This window comes from Trachurus trachurus (genome assembly GCF_905171665.1).
Source record: "Trachurus trachurus genome assembly, chromosome: 6".
Taxonomy (NCBI): Eukaryota; Metazoa; Chordata; class Actinopteri; order Carangiformes; family Carangidae; genus Trachurus; species Trachurus trachurus.
Genome location: NC_139897.1, coordinates 23685097 through 23708386, shown reverse-complemented (window position 1 = coordinate 23708386; position 23290 = coordinate 23685097). Strand labels below are relative to the sequence as shown.

At 40.9% G+C, this 23290-nt stretch overlaps 1 protein-coding gene across 1 annotated transcript; it reads right to left on the bottom strand.

Moving 5' to 3' along the window:
* Positions 1 to 2277: 2277 nt before the first annotated feature.
* Positions 2278 to 23079, bottom strand: wfdc1 (WAP four-disulfide core domain 1). The gene is made up of 7 exons (XM_083972975.1): positions 22589 to 23079; positions 5936 to 6131; positions 4359 to 4442; positions 4102 to 4242; positions 3561 to 3611; positions 3414 to 3473; positions 2278 to 3302 (listed from the first exon to the last, which is right to left on the bottom strand). The coding sequence occupies exons 1-6, from the start codon at positions 22685 to 22687 to the stop codon at positions 3415 to 3417; spliced, it is 630 nt and encodes a 209-aa protein (XP_083829101.1). The 5' UTR covers positions 22688 to 23079; the 3' UTR covers positions 2278 to 3302; position 3414.
* Positions 23080 to 23290: the final 211 nt, after the last annotated feature.

Here is a 23290-nt window from a genome sequence, read left to right as displayed (position 1 = left end):
GGCGGTCATGCGCGACATGCCCAGTAGTTAGTTTTTAGGCTCCAGCCGCGGTGATAACACACGGATGACGGCTCTGTGTGCTGCGGAGCGTTACCACCACCGGCTTATCCAAAACACAATGGCTGCTGCTGCTGCTGCTGCTGCTGCTGCTATACTCGCAACACTAAGTACTCACTGACAATTATTCTTTCTCTCTTTTTTTTTTCCCCCTCTACCCACCCACCGCAGCTTTTAAAGCAGGTGCTCACGTGCGTGCTTTGGGCGCGCGCGCATGTGACCGAGATAGAGGGACTGAGAGGGAGAGAGGGCACGAGACAAAAGAGAGTTACAGTACAGACAGACACCCACTGGGATATATGTTTACCACATGGCCCACTGAACCAAAACAGCCTCACACACTATGTATTAAAGTTCATTTTACAGCATGGAATTAAAATCTTTATGTTAAAAATGACTTAAAAGACAAGTTCAACATTGGAAAAGTTAATAATTTTGATGTTATTCATATGTTTAAAGTACCTGCCAGGAGATAAAAGTGAAAGTATAATGAACTGCACAGAAGGGGTTTGCAAACTTTTGCTGTTGGTTGAATTTCCGTGACCAGAATGATGGTGTGTGTCGCCTGTGGTGGACTGAGATTAAAATATACATTATTCTTTCAGCTTGTATGTGATTTGTGGATAAAAAGCTGAATATGAGATGGGAAAGCCCTCAGGCAAACGGATACAGCATGAATCTTTTATGAGGGATTTGTCTCTGGATTGCGAAATAAAACTCTGCTTTATCTCCCTAAAGTCCAAACAGAGCTTTCCTAATGACCCAGACTACGCTACTCCACTGAAAGCCTCTGTCTCGTCCCTGCACAGAGACATATGCGCTGTCTGGCTCCATTATCTAACTTGTGTATAGTAGGAGTATAAGTTCTCACTATAGAAACTAAACCCCATGTTCCTTCATAGATATCTTACTGAAGATTACGATCAAACTCAAGAATCCTGCTTGAGTTATTATTCAGGGAATTCAGTGTTGTTGAAGTGGCAATACCAAGAATTAATCAATTTCCACATGGCCTTAATCCTCTTCTATACTGTAGTATTAACAGCAGTCCATTTGGTAATCAAATGACCTCAAGTCTCAGGACAACATTGCTTCTCCCTTGTGTTTTACTGACCTATAATGATAAATCTCTATTGACTGATCAAGTTTCACTTTAATCTGGTGTGAGACAGAAGTGTCTGTTATTGAGATGTTGTTAATATCCTCAGTGTTTGGCATATGCCACTTTTATTAAAAGCTGCTGCTCCAGAGAATCAACCATAGCAAATTATGACAACGGATACCTGCTTTTCTGTCGTCAGGTGTGCAAGACACTTCATCACCTATCTCCTCCTACTTTTATCTACAGTGCTTTATGACACATATACTGTATCTATCTCTTTTTTATTTATCATTTTGTGGCAGGTGGACCATGAAAATAATAATCATGATCCATGACAATTTTGTTGTTGTAGATAATTACATGTACAGAAAAAAAACATTGTGAATGGAAACTATAGTAACATCGAAGCACTCATTATTCTAGGAGTAATCCTGAAACTGTCACAAAGACTCCCTGGGGTGTCTAGAAATTATTTCAGAGGCTCCTGGGCCTGGAAACAGTGTTCAGCTCATTTTGATTTTTTTTGCTTCAGCTTAATCTGCTGCTGCAGAGTGATGACAAAGCAGTCAGGGATCAGTGTCACTGGATCAGTGGTGTTGTCGTGACGTCAGTTTGAGCTACTTGCCTGATTTGTAAAACAATTTTTATCATCATTTTTATAACTTCAACTTGAACTCTAGACTTCTTGTAACAGAAAAAAAACATTGCACATCTCAGACCAGTTTCAACAATGTGGTTTATTTAGAATAATCAAGGCAGCATTACAGCATCAGTCAGAGAGCAACATTCAGACATCACTTTAGTTCTGCACACAGAGAATGGTTACAGCTTTTGTTTTGCACCTTCAGCTTATTATATGACCAGCTTATTCTTCTGTTATTATAGGCAGCAGTAAACATGAGCACCATTTGAACTGATAACAGAGACAACTGAAGTTGACTGTAGCAAGTTGAGTTTGAGAAAAACATACAGTAGAAGATATTTTGATCAGTTATATGTATCTGCTCTGTGCAAAGAGCCCTTTTTTATTATTATGTTGATGCAGCAACATGTAGGGTTGTGATGGTGTGGTGATGTAAGTGGCAGACTGAATAATTTTGTTTGTCAGATGAGTTGAATTGGTCACCGGATGACTCACTCACACACACACACACACACACAAACACACAATACGTATGAAACACTTGCATAAACATGCAGCGCTGGTAGATGTAGTTCGTTACATGACTTCTGTCATTAAAAGCACCACCTCACTACATTTATTTTAGATTAGATTAGATTTAGACTAGATTTTTTTTGTTTTTAAACTTAAATCTGTCTTTTCAGTTTCTAAAAACCTTTGTGGGCTAATTTAAAGGCAGGGGGTTCAAGACGCCCTCCTTCACAGGTCGATCATCCATTTTAATTCATATATTCACTTTTGTTATAATTTAACGGTCAGCATCTGTCGGCTGAAACCAACGGCCAACCAACTGACACAATCCATACACTCATATGGCATTTTTTCTTCTAATTAGAAAGAATTTGAATTCTCATTTGGATTTGGTTCAACGATGCAACAGCTGGAATTTGTCCTATTTGTCTATAAAATCTTCCAGGCTTGAGAAAATTTGAGTAGCGTCCCTTTGAGAATGGAAAAACAGCACCAAGTGGTCTTGATTTTCTCTGCTGACCAGACTTCAGGTTCAAGAGTTTGTCCATATGCGTGGTACTGAGGAAGAGGGTCGTCAAAGAAATGATGTGATAGGATGGCAAGGTTTCCTTACTTCCTTTGAGATTTTTTGATGTTATTGCTTTGGTGCACACCCTGCTCTCTCTTCCTCTGCGTCACCATCAGCACCCTCTGCTCCTTCCCTCCACAGATATTAGACAGAGAGACAAAAAAAAGAAGAAAAAAAAGCACCTTTTCTTTGGCTGTCTACTGTATGTGCGTCAGACCTGTCTCCCAAAGAAGGTTGTGACTGAGGAGAGGCCGCAAAATAACGGGGCTTTGCAAAGAGGAGAGGTAGCAGCTGTAAGTATTTGTAAAAAAAAAAGATGAGATCTGATCCTGGTTCAGGTGTGATGAGAGCAGATCGAACAGGACTGGACTGATGTCTGAGGTTGTGTTATGGTCGTAGCTGAGGCTGAGGTCATGGCTGATCTGAGAGCAGATAAAAGGAAGAAAAACGCATTAGGTTTTGTTTAAATGGAGATAAAGAAAGATCAATTAAGGTTTTTAATATTAAATGATTCAAAGTGGCTAAAAACGTACTTCATCCCAGGTGCTTGTGATGATGTTTTTCGTAGCCTACTGCATTGTTAGAACTGGTACCTGTCAGTGAAAACATCATCACGGTTAGGATGTTTGGACTGGTTTTATTACAGATTCCTAGACAGCAGTTCATGTTACCTCACTTACCTATGTGGTCTTTGTAGTCCTTAAAGTATTTGTGCCTCAGGCCGCGTCCATCTATGGATAAAATGCCCAGAACTTTTACGAAAAACAAAACAAAAGATGAAATCTGACCTGCATGGGTATACTTCACATTGCAAGAGATGTATTACATTTTCTTGATTAAATCATTGTGTACATCTTTCAGCACTGAGCTTTGGCCATGTCAGGATGGTCTATTGAGTTGCTAGGTCACTCCAATCTGTATATTTTTAGATCTATTAAATAGCAGTCTCTGGCACCCAGCTGCAGGATATTTGCCAAGAGATGCCAGGCTAGATTCAAGACAGCTGCTGGCACAGCGCAGCATCCTGTCCCTGTCTCTTGGGCCTTTATAAGACCACAAACTTTGATGAATGATTTCATTAGACCTGAGGGACAGGGATTAGTTGCAAAAATTAAGTTATCACAGGAGCTTATGTGTGTTGATGAACTGGATACAAGGCCATATCATATCACATGGCTCATCACTCAGCTGTTTGAGTTACCACAAGCGCGCTGGCCTTACCGGAGTTCCCACGTTGCTTGATGCACTGTCCCCGGTTAGGGATGCCAGCGGAAGGGTTTCCTTGGTTGATGATGTGACACTCGTAGCCCGTGGGGCAGTGGAGAGGCTCGTCTCCGTCCTCGGTTGTACTGCAGGCCTCAGCTAAGGGGACGGAGTGACACACAGTGAAAGAACTGGAAGAGTTATGTGCACGCTGACTGTCAGGAAGTTACAGGTGTTTGCTTTGGCCTCGGCGATTGGCTCAGGACTGTTCTCACCTTGCAGAACCTCCTCAGGACCGTCTAACAGCCAGCCGTTACCCCCCAGCCATCGAGGCTTGGGCTGCACCAGCCAGTCCAGCACTGGATACACAAACACAAACACACGCATGCCAAACTATTATGCACATTGTTCTGAGTCAGGGGTGTCAAACTCATTTTAGTTCAGGGGCCACATGCAGTGCAATTTGATCTCAAGTGGGCCAGACCAGCAAAATAATAATGTATAAGAACCTAGAAATAATGAGAACTCTAAACCTTTCCCTTTGTTTCAGTGCAAAGAAGTACAAGTACATTATTAAGATGTTAACAGTTAAAGAGACAACAAGTAGTTTTGGAAAGCGAAGTGTTCTCACACTACATTTCCCATGAGCCTCCGCATGCATGAAATTCTTGGACCATAAAGTTCCGACCATAAACGGCGATTCGGTGACGTTATGACCTGCCGGACCGCGTCCACAGAACCGAAAGTATGAAATGCTGGGCGAGCCGAACACTAAATAATAATAACAAAATAACGATAAAGACTAAACGATATATGTATCAAAAATGAACCCATTAATATGAAACTTTTTTATAACCAAATACAAACACCTCGTTGTCCCTTTAATGAACTATCCGTTTACAAAACATTATGAGCAACCTGAAGTGTCTTGAGAAAAATATGTGCAATTTCAACAATATTATGCCTCTTCTGTCTTCTATGTAATTTTCACAATTCGCAAATTCATCCTGCAGGCCGGATTGGACCCTCTGGTGGGCCGGTTTTTGCCAGCGGGCCACACGTTTGACACCCCTGTTCTGAGTGAATGAGCCTGTTTTCAGAGTTAAACTAAATAAATAAGAATCCAGAGCATGGTTCCACTTTCAGTCTAAACACATCATCTTGTTTAAAGTATTTAAAGCAGAAGTAAGTGATATATTTGTGTTAATATAAGTCTTAAATAGTTATATCTTCCGACAGCAATCACTTACATAGAGTGTTTGGACCGAAACACGGGTCTGTCAGTCACTCTGCTCTGCTCTGAGCCGAGGAGAAAACATTTATCGTATCCTACAGTTTTTATCCAATGAGGAGAGAGAACGGCATGCAGGGCTGTGTGTGCAGCCAAGGGACGCCGTGAATGTGGTGACGTAGGGACGAGGACTGTTATGGTGCATTCAAGGAAACTCGTAACTCGTGTTTTTCCGACCTGTGAAGTAGTACCAGTTCGATCTGGTACGAGTTCACGGGTCGGAAGTTACGAGTGGCCGTTATAGTGACTTTCACAGGTAAAACAGGTCGGAAAAACACGAGTGGGTTGCCTGGAATGCTACAAAATCGTAAGTTGTGACTTGAAGCTGTAATTTACGATTTCAAAAGCCTGCCTGGAACGCAGCATTAGCCAAAATGACCGGATCGCTTACTTCTGCTTTAACCCCATAAAACTTACTTTGTCCTTAGTGGCTCTAAATGAAGTGTGTTTTGGTCCAAACTGTGCAACTGTGATCATATCTGTGCAGAGCATTTGAAATTCCCCATTACGCTGTAATAGCTGCTGTTGTCACTGTTGTAACTGTTGTAACTGTTTGCTGACCTGGTGGAGGCTGAACCGACTCCAGGCAGGCGTAGATGCAGCCGTTGTAGCAGCAGCGTTTATGGCGCTCACACTCTGAGTCTGAGCGGCAGCCCGGCACCTCGCAGGCCCTCTCCGGCAGCATCTGGGGCGGCGGTGGACACCGGTCGTTCTTCTGGTGCTGCGTGGACTGGGGGTGGTTGGGGTACTCATAGTCCTGACAGACGAGAGAGAGGAAGAGACAAGTGGAAGGACTGGAGGTGCACACACATGATGCAAACTAGACAGAAATTAACCCTCCTGTAATCTTTCTGGGTCAAATTGACCCAATTTGTTCCCTTCCTTCCTTCCTTCCTTCCTTCCTTCCTTCCTTCCTTCCTTCCTTCCTTCCTTCCTTCCTTCCTTCCTTCCTTCCTTCCTTCCTTCCTTCCTTCCTTCCTTCCTTCCTTCCTTCCTTTCTCCCTTCCTTCTTTACACAATCCTTTTTCCCTTCCTATCTTCGTCCTTACTTCTTCTTCCTTCCTCTTTTGATCCAATTGACCCTCCATCTTTCTTTCCTTCCTTTTCCCTTCCGTCTTTTCTCCCTTCTTCCATCCTTCTTCATCCCTTGAACAAATCTGTTCTCTCCCTCCATCTTTCTGTCCTTCCCTTTTCCCTTCCTCCTTCCACAATTGTTTTCCCCTCCCTTCCTTCCTTCCTTTATGACCCAATCTGTTCCCTCCCTCCATCTATCTTTCCTTCCTCTTTCCTCCCATCTTCCATTTGTCCTTCCTTCCTTCCTTCCTTCCTTCCTTCCTTCCTTCCTTCCTTCCTTCCTTCCTTCCTACTTTTCCTTTGTCTTTCCTTCCTTCCTTCCTACTTTTCCTTTGTCCTTTCTTCTTTCCCTCCTCCCTTCCTTGCTTGACCCAGGTGGACAACAGGAGGGTTAAATAAACAAATTAATCTGTTTTAGATCAAGGAAAACTACACAACACACTTCACTGTAGTGTAGTTTGCACACAGTGGGTTGAAATTGCACGGTTTAACCATCAGAGGGCAGCAGTGGACCGAGGTGATCACAGCACAGCAGAGAGAGACACTACATGTTTGGCTTTAGTATGCATGCCTGCCTGCTAACGTCTTGACCTGGATTGGGAAGGTGATTCACTGTGGGAACACACACACACACACACATACACACACACTTCCCTGGCGAGTCTGAGATGGGGGGAAAAGTAGGCCACAGGACCCTGAGCTAAGCAAAGACACACTTCACACTCCTCACATTCGTCAGGCACCATCAAGTGTCGGCCTGCACGCGAGCACGTACACACACACACATAGCAATACACACACACTTTTGTTGCTGAAAAGATTTGCTGTTGCATGCTTATAGGACCTGTATCACAGCCATGGCATCTGTGGTCTAATCGTTTTTTTGTTTTTTACCAAGCTGCAGCTCATTATTGATTCCGACTCATTTGGTTTTTGGACGTTCCCAGGAAAAAGAATGAGTGAGCTTTTTTACTCTATCACACAGCTGGTATCAACTATCACCAGTTTTGTTGCAAAGTATAAGTTGTGGGTTGTGTGTGTGTGTACACATGGGAGATATTACAGCAAAAAGCCCGGCTGCCCACGACTAAACAATGCATTTTGCTTTTCAGTGTGATCAAGTTTCCAATTTGTTTCACTCCTTTCTACTTAACGTCCATAAACCGAGCGAAAATGTGCGGTTTACTCTCTGCTCTCTAACATCAGCACAGGAACATAACAGGATGATATTTTTTTTTTTTTTTTTTTCTTTTTTTTCTTTTTTTTTTTTTTTTTATTGGTGATAAAGTGATAGACAAGGTGACGTGAGGGACAAACAACGTTATAAGCACATATAACCACATAGACAAACATACGAACAATTGACATAAGTACAGACAACAACAGGAAAAGACATGCCACGTTGATACATAAATGTAGTGTTAGGTGTATGTGTGTGTGCGTGTGTGTGCGTGGATGAGAGGTTAGTGGAGTGCTATTACTTGTATACAATATGGTATATAATACGATAATAGTGACAGTAATAATAATAAAGAAAAGAAAATAAACAAATAGTGATATTAGGGATAATGAACAGATAATAAGAGAAAGGAGCAATACATGTATATAATAATGAAATACGACTTTGAAAATAAAGGGACAAAAAAATAAATAAATAAATAAATAAATAAAAGAAAAGAAAAAGAAAAAGAAAATATATATATATATATATTATAATTTGTAAAAAGAAAAAAAAAAAAAAAAAAAAAAAAAAAAAAAAGAAAAGAAAAAAGATGCATGTAATAATTTTCCTTTGTGTAGATTAATTTTCATGATAGTAATAAGTTACAATGAGAGGTGAGGTCAGGTCGTGCCGCCGGAAGGAGGGCAAGCAGGGGCCCGCCCGGCCCGTCCCGGAGCCCAGCCGGGAACCCCAGTAGGAGATCCACAGGGTGAGAGGATCTCCCATCTCTCCTCCCCCTTCCCCTCTTTTCCCCCCATCTTTGATTTAAATTCTGGTGATGATCGTGCCCTGGACCGCAGCCAAACCCAGAGGTGGGTGCTGGTCCACTGCATATCCTCACTGAGCCTATCCCAGTCAAGGCAACTCCCAGGCCCTTGGGAGGGGGTTTGCCCACTAAGGGGAGGCTTTATTTTATTTTATTTCTTATTTATTTTTTATTATTTTTCCCCTTCCCCTTCTCTTCCCTCCAATCTTGCCCTAATTTGTAATTTTCATTATATGTCTTAATTTATTTATATTTTGATAGGAGGGGGAAAGGTTGGGTTCCACCACTCTGCCCCAGCCGCCCCCGTCCAAGGTCCCGCCAAGCCCCAGGGGGGGCCGGGTACGGAGCCCCGGCCCATCCCCCGACCGATCAGCCCGGCCTCACCCCCCACCCCCCATTCTACTATGCTTTATTAATCTATTACTATCATGGCAATTGTTATAAATAATCATGTTACTTGTGTTTGTGTCAACCCCCCCCCAACCCCCCCCCCCCCCTTGAGAAGAAAAAATAAATCAATAAATAAATAATAATAATAATAATAATAATAATAATAATAATAATAGTAATTATGATAATAATAATAGCATTAATAATAATAATAATAAATAATAAGATAAAAAATTAAAAGTAATAATAAAAAAAATAATAAAAAAAATAATAGTAATAATAATAATAATATATATATATTCTTTTTCTTTCCTTCCTTTTTTGAACAACACGATAATGATAACAGTAATAATTGGTTGGTTGAAAGTGAGTAAGTGAGATAAGCTATGTGATGTGGGAGAGAGAAGAAGAACGGAAAGGGAAAAAGTAAGTAAATAAATAAATAAAAATCTGATTAAAAGTAAGTAAATTAGATAAACTACATGGTGAGAGAACGAAATAATATATACGAATATATATATGTATATATATACATATACACATACATATACATACGTACACAAAATAATAACAACAGTGTGAAGGAGGAAGCAATAACGTTGAAGATGATGATATGCTAAATAAATAAGATAGACAGACAATAATTGTGATGATGACAGTGAATAAAACAACATAATAGTAATAATAATAATACTTCAAACAACAATAATCACAATCAGAAACAAGATCCTAATAATCAGTCTAAGAAAAATTTTTTTTTTTTTACACAGTCAACCAAGCGAGGTTAGTAATGATAATTATGAATGTAAACATGGAGAAATACTGATAATATTAGCGATAAGAGAAGGATAAAGTAATTTTATTATTTAAAAATAAATAAATAAATAAGTAAGAGTAAATAGAGATAATATTTAAAGAAATTCATAAAGAAATAGTATTTTAATTGAGAAGAATACGGGCCAATGAGATAAGGGAAGGAGAGGGAAAAAGAGAGGGAAAAGATAAGTCAATCAAAAAATAAATAAATCCAAAAATTTAATAAAAAAAAAAAAAAAAAAAAAAAAAAAAAAAAAACATTTAATAAGAAAATAGGAGTAAGTGATGAAGTGTGTGTGTGCGTGTGTGTGTGTTTTCTTTCTTTCTTTTCCCTGTATATATTAAACTGTGATGTGTTTTACGGTGTTAGGAATGTGTGAGGGATTGGTATAATTACCGGCCCAACAAGGAGAGGAATGGGGACCATCTTTCAGTGAAGACTGTTATTTTATTATTATTGTAAGCGGTGATTTTTTCCATAGCAATGTGTTCCAGAAGAAGGTTGATCCAATGGTTAATGTTTATTGAGTTTTTTGATTTCCAATTTAGGAGGATTATTTTCTTAGCGACAGTTAAAGAGGTGAGCAAGCTATTCTTGTATTTATTTGGTATGGTGGTTAATGAGGTGTCTCCTAGTAAACATAGCTGTGGAGATGAAGGGATTCTGCAGTCTAGTATAGTGGAGAGGTTTTTTGTGACAGAGTTCCAGAAGGAGTGAACCGGTTGGCAAGCCCAAAGTGCGTGAAAGTAATTATCTGAAATTCCTATTGTACATTGTGAGCAAATATCTGTTGTTGCTAATCCCATTTTGTGCATTTTGTATTGTGTGATATGTGTTCGGTGGATGATTTTGTATTGAATTAACATAAGGTTTGTGTTTGATGTCATGGCAAATATGTTTTTATTTATGTCTATCCAAAATTCTGGTGAGGGAGAGATGTCCAAGTCTGTGTTCCAGTGGGCTATTGGGAGTGTTATTGAGTTATCTGAGTCTGATATTAATCGGTATATTTTGGAGGTTAGTCTGTTTAAATTTGTAAATCGCATTATGTTATCAATTATTTCCAGGGGTTCAAGTGGGTTGTCAGATATGTTAATTTTGGATTTGAGTATGGATTTAAGTTGTAAATAATTTAAAAACTGGTTTCTATCAATCCCGTGGTTCTGTATGAGGTCCTTGAAATCTATAAACTGATTATTGTAAAAAAGATGTCGGAGATGAGTGATACCTTTTTGTGCCCATGTGTGATAGTGAAGAGGATTGTTACGGAGTTGAAAGTCCGGGTTGTGCCATATTGGTGTGTGTTTGCATGGTGCTGTAGTGGAGTTGGAGATCTTAATGATTTTCCACCAGGCTGTCAGAGTTGTGGCGATAACTGTGTTTTTAAAGCAGGGATGTCTTTTGATGGTGGTATTCAGAAAAGGTAAGTCTGCAAGTGAGATGTTTTGACAATAATGCTGTTCTAAGTCTGACCATGAAGTGTTGTGGTTGGTTTGGTGGATCCATTTTGCAATATATTGTGTTTGATTTGCGAGGTGGTATGAATAGAAGTTTGGTGCATCTAGGCCACCTTGGGATTTATTTTTTTGTAAAGTAGATAGTTTAATTTTTGGTTTCTTATTTTTCCAATAGAAATGAGTAATGCTAGAGTCTATGGATTTAAACCAGTTATGTGTTGGTATGATGGGTAGCATTGAAAAAAAGTAATTAATGTGGGGGAGTATCTTCATTTTGACTGTGGCTATTCTTCCTAGTAGTGAGAGTGGTAAGTTCATCCAGCGCTGTAGGTTGTCTTCTATTGTTTTTAGTAATGGGTTGTAGTTAAGGTGAAATAACTCTGACAGCCTGGGGGAAATGTCAATACCTAAATATCTAATATTCCCAGTGTGAAGTGGAAGTGAGAGGGTTGATCCTGCAGAATCCCAAGCATCTTCCGATAGTGGTAGTATAGTGGATTTGTTCCAGTTTATTGTGTAGTTGGAGATTTTGGAAAATGTGTTAATAAGATTAAAGGTTTCTTTTATTGATGGTAATGGGTCCTGTAAGTACAACAGAATGTCGTCTGCATAAAGGCTTATTTTGTGTTGATGGTTTGTAGTGTTGACTCCTTTAATGAGGGTGTTGTGACGTATGGCGGCAGCGAGTGGTTCTATAAAGATAGCAAATAAAGATGGAGAGAGTGGGCATCCTTGCCTGGTGCCGCGGTGGAGTGTGAAGCTGTGTGATGTGATCCCGTTTGTGGTGACAGTGGCTTTAGGTGAAGTATATAGTGTTTTAATCCAATGAATGAACGGTTCTCCGAAGCCAAATTTGTATAGTGTATGTAGTAAAAAGGTCCAATTTACTTGATCGAATGCCTTTTCTGCGTCTAACGATACGATTATTGTTTTGGTTTGAGTTTGTTGTGCCAGGTTCATGATATTGAATAATCTTCGTGTATTGTCGGAGCCGTGTCTTTTTTTAATGAATCCTGTCTGGTCGGGATGTATTAGGGTGGAGATAACTGTTTCTAATCTGATGGCTAGGGCCTTGGTGATAATTTTTAAATCGGTGTTTATAAGTGATAACGGACGATAGCTAGAAGGTTGCGTTGGATCTTTATTGGGTTTGAGTAAAACTGATATAACAGATGTATTCATGTGGGAAGGAATTTGCGATGTATTTTGAATTTCTAATGTTAATTTGTAAAATAGGGGGGATAATATATGCCAAAAGTGTTTATAAAATTCCGGGGGGAAACCGTCGGGTCCAGGTGATTTATTATTGGGCATCTGAAGTAGTGCTTTGTAAAGTTCATCTAGAGTTAATGGTTTATCAAGTGTTTCTGCATCATGTTTAGATAATTTGGGTAAATCCAGATTATTGAAGAATGATTGTATCTCAGATGGTTTGGGGTCTGTATTTGAAGAGTATAGGTTAGTGTAAAACGATTGAAAAATTTTATTTATTTCTTGGGGGTTTTGGGTAGTTTCACCCGTTGAGTTTTTTATAGTTGAAATTATTGCTTTCTCTTTTTTTCGTTGCAGTAGACTAGCTAAATATTTGCTTGGTTTATTGCTATTTTCAAAGTTATCATATTTGAGTTGTTGTATCAAAAATTGTGTTTTTTTGTTTATGATTTCATTTAGCTGAAATTTGGTGCTATCTAGTTCCTTTTTTAATTGTTCGTTGGGGTTGATTGAATAAATGTCTGTAAGTTGTTTAATTTTTTGTTCCAAATGTTTTTCTCGTTCTTGTTCCTTTTTCTTCTTGTTTGTTGAGTATGAAATTATTTGTCCTCTAATTACTGCCTTACCGGTTTCCCATAGTATTGATGGTGAGATATCTGGGGTGTCGTTCACTTCCAGGAAGGATGCCCACTCTCTCTGAATAAAAACAGTGAAATCAGAGTCTTTGAGTAATGATGTATTGAAGCGCCAGCGGGGAGAGTGTTTTACAGCTGAATCAATTTTTATGGAGATGGATACTGGAGCGTGGTCACTGATTATGATTGGATGTATGATGGTTTTAGATACTTTACTTAAAAATGTATTACTGATCAGAAAGAAGTCTAGTCTTGAGAATGATTGATGTAATGGAGAAAAGTAAGTGTATTCTCTTAATGATGGGTTGCTCAGTCTCCAACTGTCGCCAAGTCCAAAATCAGTCATATATTGTTTTATTAGTTCGGTAGAGTGCCATGATCGTGAATTGCCTGCTGTACTTGATCGGTCGATTGTGGGGTTAATTACTGTATTAAAATCGCCGCCGATTATAATATCTGTAGATTCCTGTAGTGTGGAGAAAAATGTGTTAAAGAAGGATGGGTTGTCGGAATTGGGACCGTATATATTTGCAATTGTAAATTTTTTGTTGCATATGGACGCAGTGATTATAACGTATCGTCCTTCTGGGTCAGTTATCGTGGAATGGTGGATCAGAGGGATTCTTTTGTTTACTAAAATACAAACACCTCTTTGTCTACTGTTGTAATTGGATGCGAAAGCTTGATTGAATTGTTGAGATTTGAGTAAATGTGATTCGGAGTCAGATAGGTGGGTTTCTTGTAGTAAACAGATGTCTGCGTTTAATTTGATTAGATGGTTTAAGATTCCTGTCCTCTTGGGCCGGGTACGAATACCGCGCACATTCCATGTTATTAAGTTAATCGTCTGTATTATGTTAATGTAGGTGGGATTCTGTCAAGATTGTGTCTGTGAGTATGGCTTGTGTGTGTGTGTGTGTGTGTGTGTGTGTGTGTGTGTGTGTGTGTGTGTGTGTGTGTGTGTGTGTGTGTGTGTGTACACAATATACAAAATGCAAAATAGTACCAACAATACAATGGCATGAGACAAGCTTGACACAAAAGTGAATGTGAAGACATAAAGTGAAGGAGGGGAGGAGAGGGAGAAAGAGAAAGAGAGAGAGGGAGAGAAAGAAAAAGAGAAAGCGAGAGAGAGAGAGAGAGAGAGAGAGAGAGAGAGAGAGAGAGAGAGAGAGAGAGAGAGAGAGAGGGGAAGAAAGAGAGAGAGAGGGAAAGAAAGAGAGAGAGAGGGAAAGAAAGAGAGAGAGAGGTCGAGTGCGAGCAAGAGATACGAGCTTGATTCTTAGTTATGGGAGGGGGGGGAGATTTTTACATAATTATGCTTCTGATATGAGAAGAGTTTAAGCAATTAGGCCGCATCTTATATGAGCCAGGGTGTGATGGAGGAGTCCCGGAATAATTGTCCCTCTATGTACAGTTTGTCCACAACCAGGGTGGCCCGTTCCCCCTTCAGCCTGCGCTGCTTGAGGATGGGGTACAGTACTTTTCGTCTTTCGTTTATTTCCTTTGGGAACTGATCGTTCATCCCGAACACGGTTCCTTTCAGCTCCCTCCCTTTGCTTTTCACCAGTTCTTTTTGTTGGAAATGTTCAAACTTTGCGATGATGGGACGAGGGCGCAATCCGGTGCGGGTTCCAAGGCGGTGTATGCGGTGAAACGTGATTTTGTTGACCGAATCTACCGGGAGTTTGAGAGCGGTTTGCATGAAGTTGCGAACGAGTGTGTCGGGGTTATCTGTCGCTCTGTCGGTTATCTATCTGTCTGTCAACAGGATGATATTTTAATTACAGACCATTGCGGGAGCGCTCCGAGGTTATCGGTGAACTCTTTGAGCTCCATGCTGCAGAGGATGTTATCTAATCTAATGCGCCTCGAGGTTCATTCCTCACCTGGTCCTAGCATTTACTTTAGTGAAGTTCAATGTGTTTTCCCACCAGACGAGGACGAAAGTTTCCTGCTATGTTGTTGTCTGATCCTGGTTTTGTGATCACAATGTTGCAGAGAAGTGAAAATGTAATTCCTCTAGAGCTGTTTATCATAAGCATCAGAATGCATGCAGTGTTTCTGAGAAGCAAGTGCAACTGCAGAGTTTAATTTTTCCTGATTTCACGTCTTTTGTTGTTTTCAGTCATTTTCAGACTTTCATTTGGCTTTTCAGGGAAGCTCCAGACAGAGAGAGAGAGAGTTTTGTACACTAGATTAGTAATTAGATAATCAGCTTGTGGGTTGCACACAATCATTAAAACGGTGCTGTTTATTTGGCAGGCTGACCGAACGTTCTTACAAACCAGCCGGAAAAATGAAAGCAAATGTTTGGCGCTGATGGTGGTATCACACACACTGTATGTGTGTTCACTTTAAACACACATTAATTCGTTCTGGCAGCTGCAAGCTTAGTGGGTGGATGGTTATTTGGGGGGGTGGGAGGGTGGGACTTGGTGGATTCACACCATTGGGGAATGGAGGGAGCAATAATGTGTGGCTCAATACAGTCTGAGCTCATTGAAGGGCAGATTACTGTAAACAATGAAGGTTTTGAAATGATAGTTTGGGGTCAGTAGTGGCATTAAGAGTGATTCATGTTTTCATTGTAAATCTATTGCAGGGTTGGTTTTTGATCAGATTCTTAACTTTGTTTATTTGTCGTCTCTAGCAGATTGTAATAAAAAAAAGAGAATATTCATATCAATAAATAAAATATTAGATTAAAATGTGTCACATACATGCGCAATGAATGCCATAAAAGATTAGGCTATTACCTGACACTGCAGTTGGAGGCCATTGTTTTGTTTGTTTTAACACCTGTAACTCTGTTAAGATTCAGTCTCTTTGCTCTCATCTGTGTTGCTGCAGCTAAGATATTTTTTAGACACCAAAACAAAGCTGAATATTAAACTTCGACTCATCAGGGTGGATAGAAATATGACTCCAGATGAACGCTAACACGATGATTGCTGCTACAAACGTGCCTGTGGTCTCACAAACTCAGACTGGATTTGCTCTGAATTTCCTCTCTGTTGTTGGAGATGATATAACTTGGAAAATCTCACTGCTGCCAAAGAAAGAGGAATGTCTGGAACATCACAGGCTCCAAATGAAAATGTGAAGCAGAGGCTGGCGTGTATGTGTCTCTGTATGTGTGTGTGTGTTTGTACCGAGCAGTAATCTGCCCACAGTAAAATCTGTCATATCTACTTTATAAGATGATAATATCACAGTTATTTTCACAGCTTGTTGTACTGTGGCTGTTTTGTCAAGGAGTACATCACTGATTTATCATTGCACCCCCAAACTGTTAACTATAATATTATAGTTACCTTTACACTGTAACCTACAGCTACAGTTCTGTGGTTCACACACTGTTTCCTGGTACTATGAGATCTATGAATGAGCACTACAAAGTCCACTGTGATTGGATAATGACATAATGACTACTGCCGTCTTCTCTTGTCTTATATCCGATCTGTTCCCGTCCGAAAGTCTCCTCCAAAATGTCAAGTGCCCTTCCTGTTTATTTATGTGTGTGTACGTCTTTACATGTGCATGAATGCCATCTTACTGTACATTGCTGGAGCTGTTCATGCTTCGTTGTGCGTTCACTGTATCGATTCTTAGGCCAGCGGGACAGATGGCGGCGCTTCCAACATGTGTGTTTGTCTTACAGTATAACTGCACTTTTGCCTACAAGTCTGTTCTCCGACTCCTCACAAGCTCCTCTTGTCTGGTGTCTTGTGTTGGTGCACCAGAGGGGCTGCGATCACCGTGCTCTACATCCCGAGTTCTATCACACATTGCTGCACGCATCTCTCTGATGTCCCACATTGTTTATTTACACTCCTGTCTGCCACGCTGCTCTCCCGTAGAGACACTGCCGGAGGGTCCTTGTGTGATCTTCATGTATTTCTATGGGCATGAGTTTTCCCCTCTCTCTCCGTCTGTCTCTGCCTTCAACAATGTCACTATCTCTCTTCCTCTCTGTTTTGTCTTGTCTCCCCCTCTTCCTTTCTTTCTCTCCCTTTGGTGTTGAAAAGCAGTGGCATTATGGCGGCTGCCTAACGACTGATCTCAACTGCTCTTTTCCTCTGCCTGCCCTCGTCTTTTCTTTGTAGTTAGTTCCCTTGCTCAGGGAGTTTGCGGGGAGACGCCACTGGAGACCCTGTCTGGCTCCATAACTGCACTGAGAGGCCATTCATGGTTCCACACAGAGATCTCGGGTAGATACTGAGATTTTCTGCTTCCTTTGTGCAAGGATACATGCATACTGAGACACACCCAGCCTCGGCTGTAGGTCAGTACTGCAGGGTCACGGTTGTGCACACACATGTGTGTAAACAAGGCAAAACTGTGTTCCCTCATACAAGTGCCAAGTCAAATCTACTAAATGAAGTAGCCCACAGGACACATCTGGTTAGCTTTTGAATTGTCAGCTCTCATTTCCTGTCACCGAGCCAGTCGTCAGGTTGACAGAAAGATAGACGGACGGGCAGATGGATAGAGACACGGCGGGCTAAGCTGTGATGACGCAAACAGACAGCGTGTAAATTAGTCAGAGATGAGAGTTTCGGTGACTGATAGGCCGACCTGCTGACAGACAGTCAGCCGAGTGGATGCACAGGAGGGAAAAGCAATCCTTGAACTGTAGGAATACTGGCAACGAGGTGATGTGTAACCTTGAGATGTAGTCAAATAGAGTGAACCCATATGAGGTGTGGCACAGCAGCTAATTAGTTTTGGGGGGAAAAGTTAGAAATGCTGTCTGCTACCTGTCAGTCAGGGGTGAAAGGATTGGCAGTGATAGGTGTTTGCTTAAATACATCAGCTCTATTACATATCTGTTCCCATTTTGTAATGCTGTAGCCTTTATGTACTACCATGTGTTGGTTGAACATGAATTAAAAATGGTGAAACAATTTCAAGACTATATTATGTATCAGTACAGCTGTGAATCTGCTCAAGTAGCAGAGCAGTGAGTTTTTCTTTTGGGGGTTTTGTACGAGTACCTATGGCACTTCACAGTAATCTGCTCCTGTGTAAAATCCACTGAAGTGCTGCTGAACAGCAGACCCACGTCATCTGACTGGGATTAGTTTAGAGCCACTCACACCAATTCACAAAATGACTGGTTGCAACTAAGTTTCTCTTTCTACCTAAGAGTACATTGTTATATTATTTATAATATCATCATGTTATTTTAATGGTTCACTGAAAAACTCAACTTGTTTATTGGAGTGAAGAACAGTTATTTTAGAAAGCATTTTCAACATATTTTGTATCTTTCTCAGACATATAACAGTTTCTGTGAACCGCATATACATAATTGGAAATTAAGCTGCAAAAAGTCAGATTTGTTGACTGACGTCTATGCAACATTTTGATTGACTAAACTGAACTGCATAGCCTCCCTTTAATTAATATGTTCACCATGCAATGTCCCGTGAGAATATGTAAAACGCGGCACTAAAGTTATACTGTGGACATTGAGGCTGTCAACATGAGCTTGATTTATTTGACTCATCATCTTTTGCTTAAGTTAAGAGTGTCTCTTGTCTTAATGATTTTGAGTTACTGCAGTGACTCCATCCATTAGCTACACGGGCCGGAGCCAGTCCCAGCTGACATTGACGGAGCAGCAGGGTACATCCTGGACGGGTCTCCAATCTCTCACAGGGCCAACACACAGTGTCAGACAGCGTTTCACATTCACACCCACCAAGCTGCCTGTGGCATGTGATAAATTTTATCTTCACTTCATAGTGAGTTCTTGTCGCAAATGATACATTTTCATGTCCATGTAGCTTTAACACCTCGTCACAACGGACAGTGGTGATAATATTCGGTTCTGGTGAACTGCTGCACTGCATTTGGCAACTAACTGCTGACCTGCTAGCCAGTCAGGCAACAAAAAAGTTACTGAAGTGCAACAGTAAATCTCTCAGAGTGACAAATTTACCGTATTAGCTTGGTTGCTAACAGGATTATTCAGTAGATGGTGTAACAGATAGTAAAAGTAATGTTCATTTTCTCCATTTTGGACTCTCCAGCTTTCCGTCCCCCTCAGACGTCACCCCTTCAAGGACACAACTTCATGTTGAAGGTCGCTGAAATTGAACTTAATCCAAGAAAATTTCCATGGATTTATTTCACCCTTTTCGATTTCATTAAAATTAACTGCAATCACCCCAAATTTCACGGTGCTAAATGCTGGCGAGGTCCGGTCCTTTTCACAGCCAACGCTTGCCAAGACTGTATTGCATTTGTCACGCATTCCCGGGATAGCCGTAATGAAGTAAAATACATTCCTTGTGTTCAGCAGTGAAATTCAGGCCGGGCAACTCAGTTGCATTCAACACATAATGATTCTCGACCACTGCAATCAATATGTCCCTTTTAATTATTTCCATTTCAGTTAATGACATAAATCTCTTGCTCATTTCCTATTTGAGAGCATTAGTGGTAAATACATCGACTGAATCTTATCTTTACAAAATAGCATTTCCTGAAAAGCTACAAATCCCAGCCTTAAAGCAGTGCATGGATCTGTTTTGTTTCATGTAGAAGCCTCGGGCAAAGTCAAACAACCGGCCGGACCAAGAGCAGGAAGTATACGTGTTTCTGCAGGGCCGTGTCTCAAGGTGGTGTCAGTACTGTCCATATCTCATCAGATAAATGAGACTGTAAGGACTTATGGTGGTAGCTTCACCTCAGACACTATTGATGTTCACTGACATGCCCTGACAGGTGTCTGAGCTGGAGTGTGTTATGGCTGTGGGAGACTAAATAGTTTGTGTGTGTGTGCGTGACCTGATCTCCTGTCTGCACATCGAACATGTCTCCTTGAAGTTTCCCCCCCCAACGCCTAGCTCTTTGTTCTCCACCCTTATTACCTGTTGTAAGGTATGATTTGACAGGCAATTTTTCTGTCCAACACAAAGAGGAAATCAGAAAAGTGCTACTGGTGACCTTTGAGCGCTGTGGCAGACGGGAGGTCTATAAGAGCGGGTGGACATGGCTCCGATCCCCAAGGAACTTAGTGAGTCTGACCCAGAGGTCGCACAGTCGCATTTCTAGTAGGAATTTCACATACGTCGTTAAGATGAGGCTAAGCCTACAAAAACAGTAAGATATGAAGGCAAACAGAAGCTATTATATATGAAAGTGCAAATGTTTTCACAACTGTGATCCCAGGTCCCAAGAGGCCTGACAAGTTCACTCTGTTTACATATTGATTTCAGTTTGATTAAATGAAGATTTGTTGAGGAATTTCCACCCTTATATTGTCACATGTAAAAAAAAAAAAAAAAAAAAAGTATTTCAGATGACACAAATTAGCATTAAAATGGTAGAAAAATGTAATGTAATCAAAAACATTAATTATCTAAGTACAAATCAAATTCATTTGAAATTTGAATTGTGAAAATGTGGCAATCTTTGTTTCTTAAAGAATATTGATGCTTTTTTTTCCGAAAGAGAAAAATAGCTTTGGCATAGCTTCCTCGTCTTTAGATAAATTAATCTGCTGAAATTTTCTATATTAAAAAAAGCAGACGAGACCATTGATGCAGGACAGGTTGTGGCTTCGGTTTTGTTGCACAGTTGTAGAAATTTTCTTTTGAAGACTCCTTATTCCAAAGTGCAGTGCCTACATTAAAAAAAAAGTCAGTGACTTATAATTTGTCTTTCTGCACAGCCGTGGTGTTATGAATGAGGCTGAGGGGTGTATATATGTGCGTGTGGGGGAGCTGGTTAAAAAAAATGAAAGATGCAGAGATGAAAAGCTTCAGAGAAAGAGAGAGAGAGAGAGAGAGAGAGAGAGAAACTCCATCTGTACAGCCGTCTCAGCATGTTCCAATTACAGGAGCTTTGAAGCAGCGTCCAGCAAGATGGAGCTTTTGGCCCATCCTGAGAGCAGGAGGAGACGAGAGAACGACGTATGAAAGAGGGAAAACAGGGGAGTGGTATACTGAGAGAGATGCATGAGTGAGGGGGGGGGGGGGGGGGGGGGGGGGAAGCAGGCCAGAGAGGGGGTGAAAGGCTAACTACTGCATGTGAGAGAAGGAAAGGGAGATAAAGGATGAGAATGAGAGCGAGAGATGGGCCAATGAGGGCATAAACCAGTGAGAAAGTGAGAACATTGAAGCACGAGAGGTTTCACAGGGGAGGAGAGAGAGCAAGAGAGAGGGGGGAAAGAAAGAAAGAGAAGGCAGCACGCTACAGTGAGCCCTTGTTAGAGATGATCAATCAGCTACACTGAGCTGAGTTAACAAGCAGGGGCCCGGTCTGCAAGTTCAGTTCCTGCCCTAATAATCCACCATGAACACATACACACACACACTCACACTCTCACACACTCTCACACATACACAAAGACAAAGGTTGTACATCCAGTGTGCTCTTCAATTACTCATATGGAAATGTGAAAATCAGCGACTTATTCCAACCTGTTGCACTCTCCACTCTTCGGCTCCTCATCAAAACTGAAAAACTTCCCCTGTCCATGAGGATTTTTCATGCTTCAAAATCAAAGCGTGTTTTTTATCGGTGGTGAAAAGAAATGTTTAGATCCTCTCAAAAGGAAAAATCAAAGTCTCTCATTCAAAAGATAGCAGCATGAAAGTGTTCCCAGCAAACTGCAGTACATGACTCTGTTGTTACAATAAAAGTGTAATTGGCAGTTTTATTTTGTAGTTGGTTAAAATAGTTGGATATTTCCGACCACTTAATTGTTTGGAATGGTCCTGTCAATAGAAAAGCATCATATTTCAAACGATGATCATATTTCTTTTTACTTATCAATCTTAATCTATAAACTAACTATAATAACTATATCTCTTACATACATGTGGTTGAATTAGAACATTTTCCCATGATGTAGCTAAGTAGAAGTAGGAAAAAATAAGCATAAAGTGGTTGAACTAACTTGGTAAAGCACAACTTCCTCAAATGCTAATACTGTATTTGTACAGTAAAGAGGTGCAGCTAGAGAGTGATAGATAAACTAGATTTGTAATCTGTATAGAAGTGTTCAGACCAAAGGATTAAATTCTGGAGAATTTGACATAACTCTCATAAAACCAAAACTTTGTATTTTTACTGTGTATTAAAAAGAAAAAAAAAACATTTTAATTTGCAAGCTTTGACTATGTTGGTAGGTGGATTTTGTTGCCTTGGCCACACACTGCTTCCAGTCTCAATGCTAAGATAACTTGCCGTTTGCTAAATCCTTTATTTAACAATGATGAGTGAAGAGTTGTATCAATTTTGCATCGGTCCAAGTCTCTGCAAGAATTACTTTAACTTTCTCGGGCTGCTTTAGTTATGGCACATGAGAGAGTGCACTTTGTTCATTTACACCTCTGTTCTGTTTGCTATGTGGTCTGTCTTCATCACTCGCTTCAGGTCTGAGGTCAACCTGACCGACTCTCACCTCAGCCACAAAACTGCTCTTGCAGTGTGAAACCGGCTCTCTGCTGCAACAGAGCCGGTACTGTTACTGTAAAACGCTGTGATCTCTCACCTACTTCCACTTCGGAGGCTTTTCTGTAAAAAAACTGGCCATGAAAAAGAGGAGATAGAGAAGAAAAAGCCGCACACACCCACATGTGCACAGATAGAAAAGTCAAAGGTGAGGTTAGCAGCCCCACCTTATGGTTGAGTCCTCTTTTCCTGATTCGTCTGGCATCACTTCCTGTGGACAGGACCAACAGGGACAGCAGCAGAAGCAGCAGCATAGAGCCCGGCATGGTCTGTGTCCTGCACCCCAACTCCAAACGTCTCCCTCCTTCTCCTCCCTTCCTGTCTCAAATGTATTCCTTCTTCTTCGTTTTCTTCTGCTTCTGCTTATCCCAAAGTTTGTCCACTACTTGTTTCCAAGTCCTCTGTTGCGTTTTCCTTTCCAGCTGAGGCAATAACTCTCCGGTGCTCATGTGCAGCCAGAGATTACACAAGCCCCTCTCCCTTCAACAGGACCTGCCTTTATATTCGCCTGAGGAAAAGTGCAGGGTAGAATGACAAAGTAGAGGGGAAGGAAGGGGGGAAAGTACAGAGGGGATGAATGGGAGGCAGTATAGGAGAAGAAGCGAAAAGAGGAGAACAGTTAAGGGGAGCGAAAAAGGAGGGGAAGGGAGAAACAGCAGCTGTCCATGCATCAGTTGTTGAGAGCTGAAACTGTCTGCTGGCACGGCGCACGCACATGTCTCTGGGAGAGGGGAGAGAGGAGGGGAGGTGAAAGGAGGGAGGGGAGAGCATTAGAGAGGGCAGTGCGTGTGAGACCTCCCCCTTGCCCTCTTGTTGCATCTCACAGCACATCTGGTGATCTTTATGTGAATTTGACAGAGTTGTGTCAG

Coding starts and splice junctions, on each gene's coding strand:
- wfdc1 (XM_083972975.1), bottom strand. CDS start 22,687: ATGCCGGGCTCTATGCTGCTGCTTCTGCTGCTGTCCCTGTTGGTCCTG. Junction 6,132..22,588: donor AAAGAGGACTCAACCATAAG/GTGGGGCTGCTA, acceptor CTCGTCTGTCAG/GACTATGAGTACCCCAACCA. Junction 3,612..4,101: donor CAAGCAACGTGGGAACTCCG/GTAAGGCCAGCG, acceptor TTTTATCCATAG/ATGGACGCGGCCTGAGGCAC.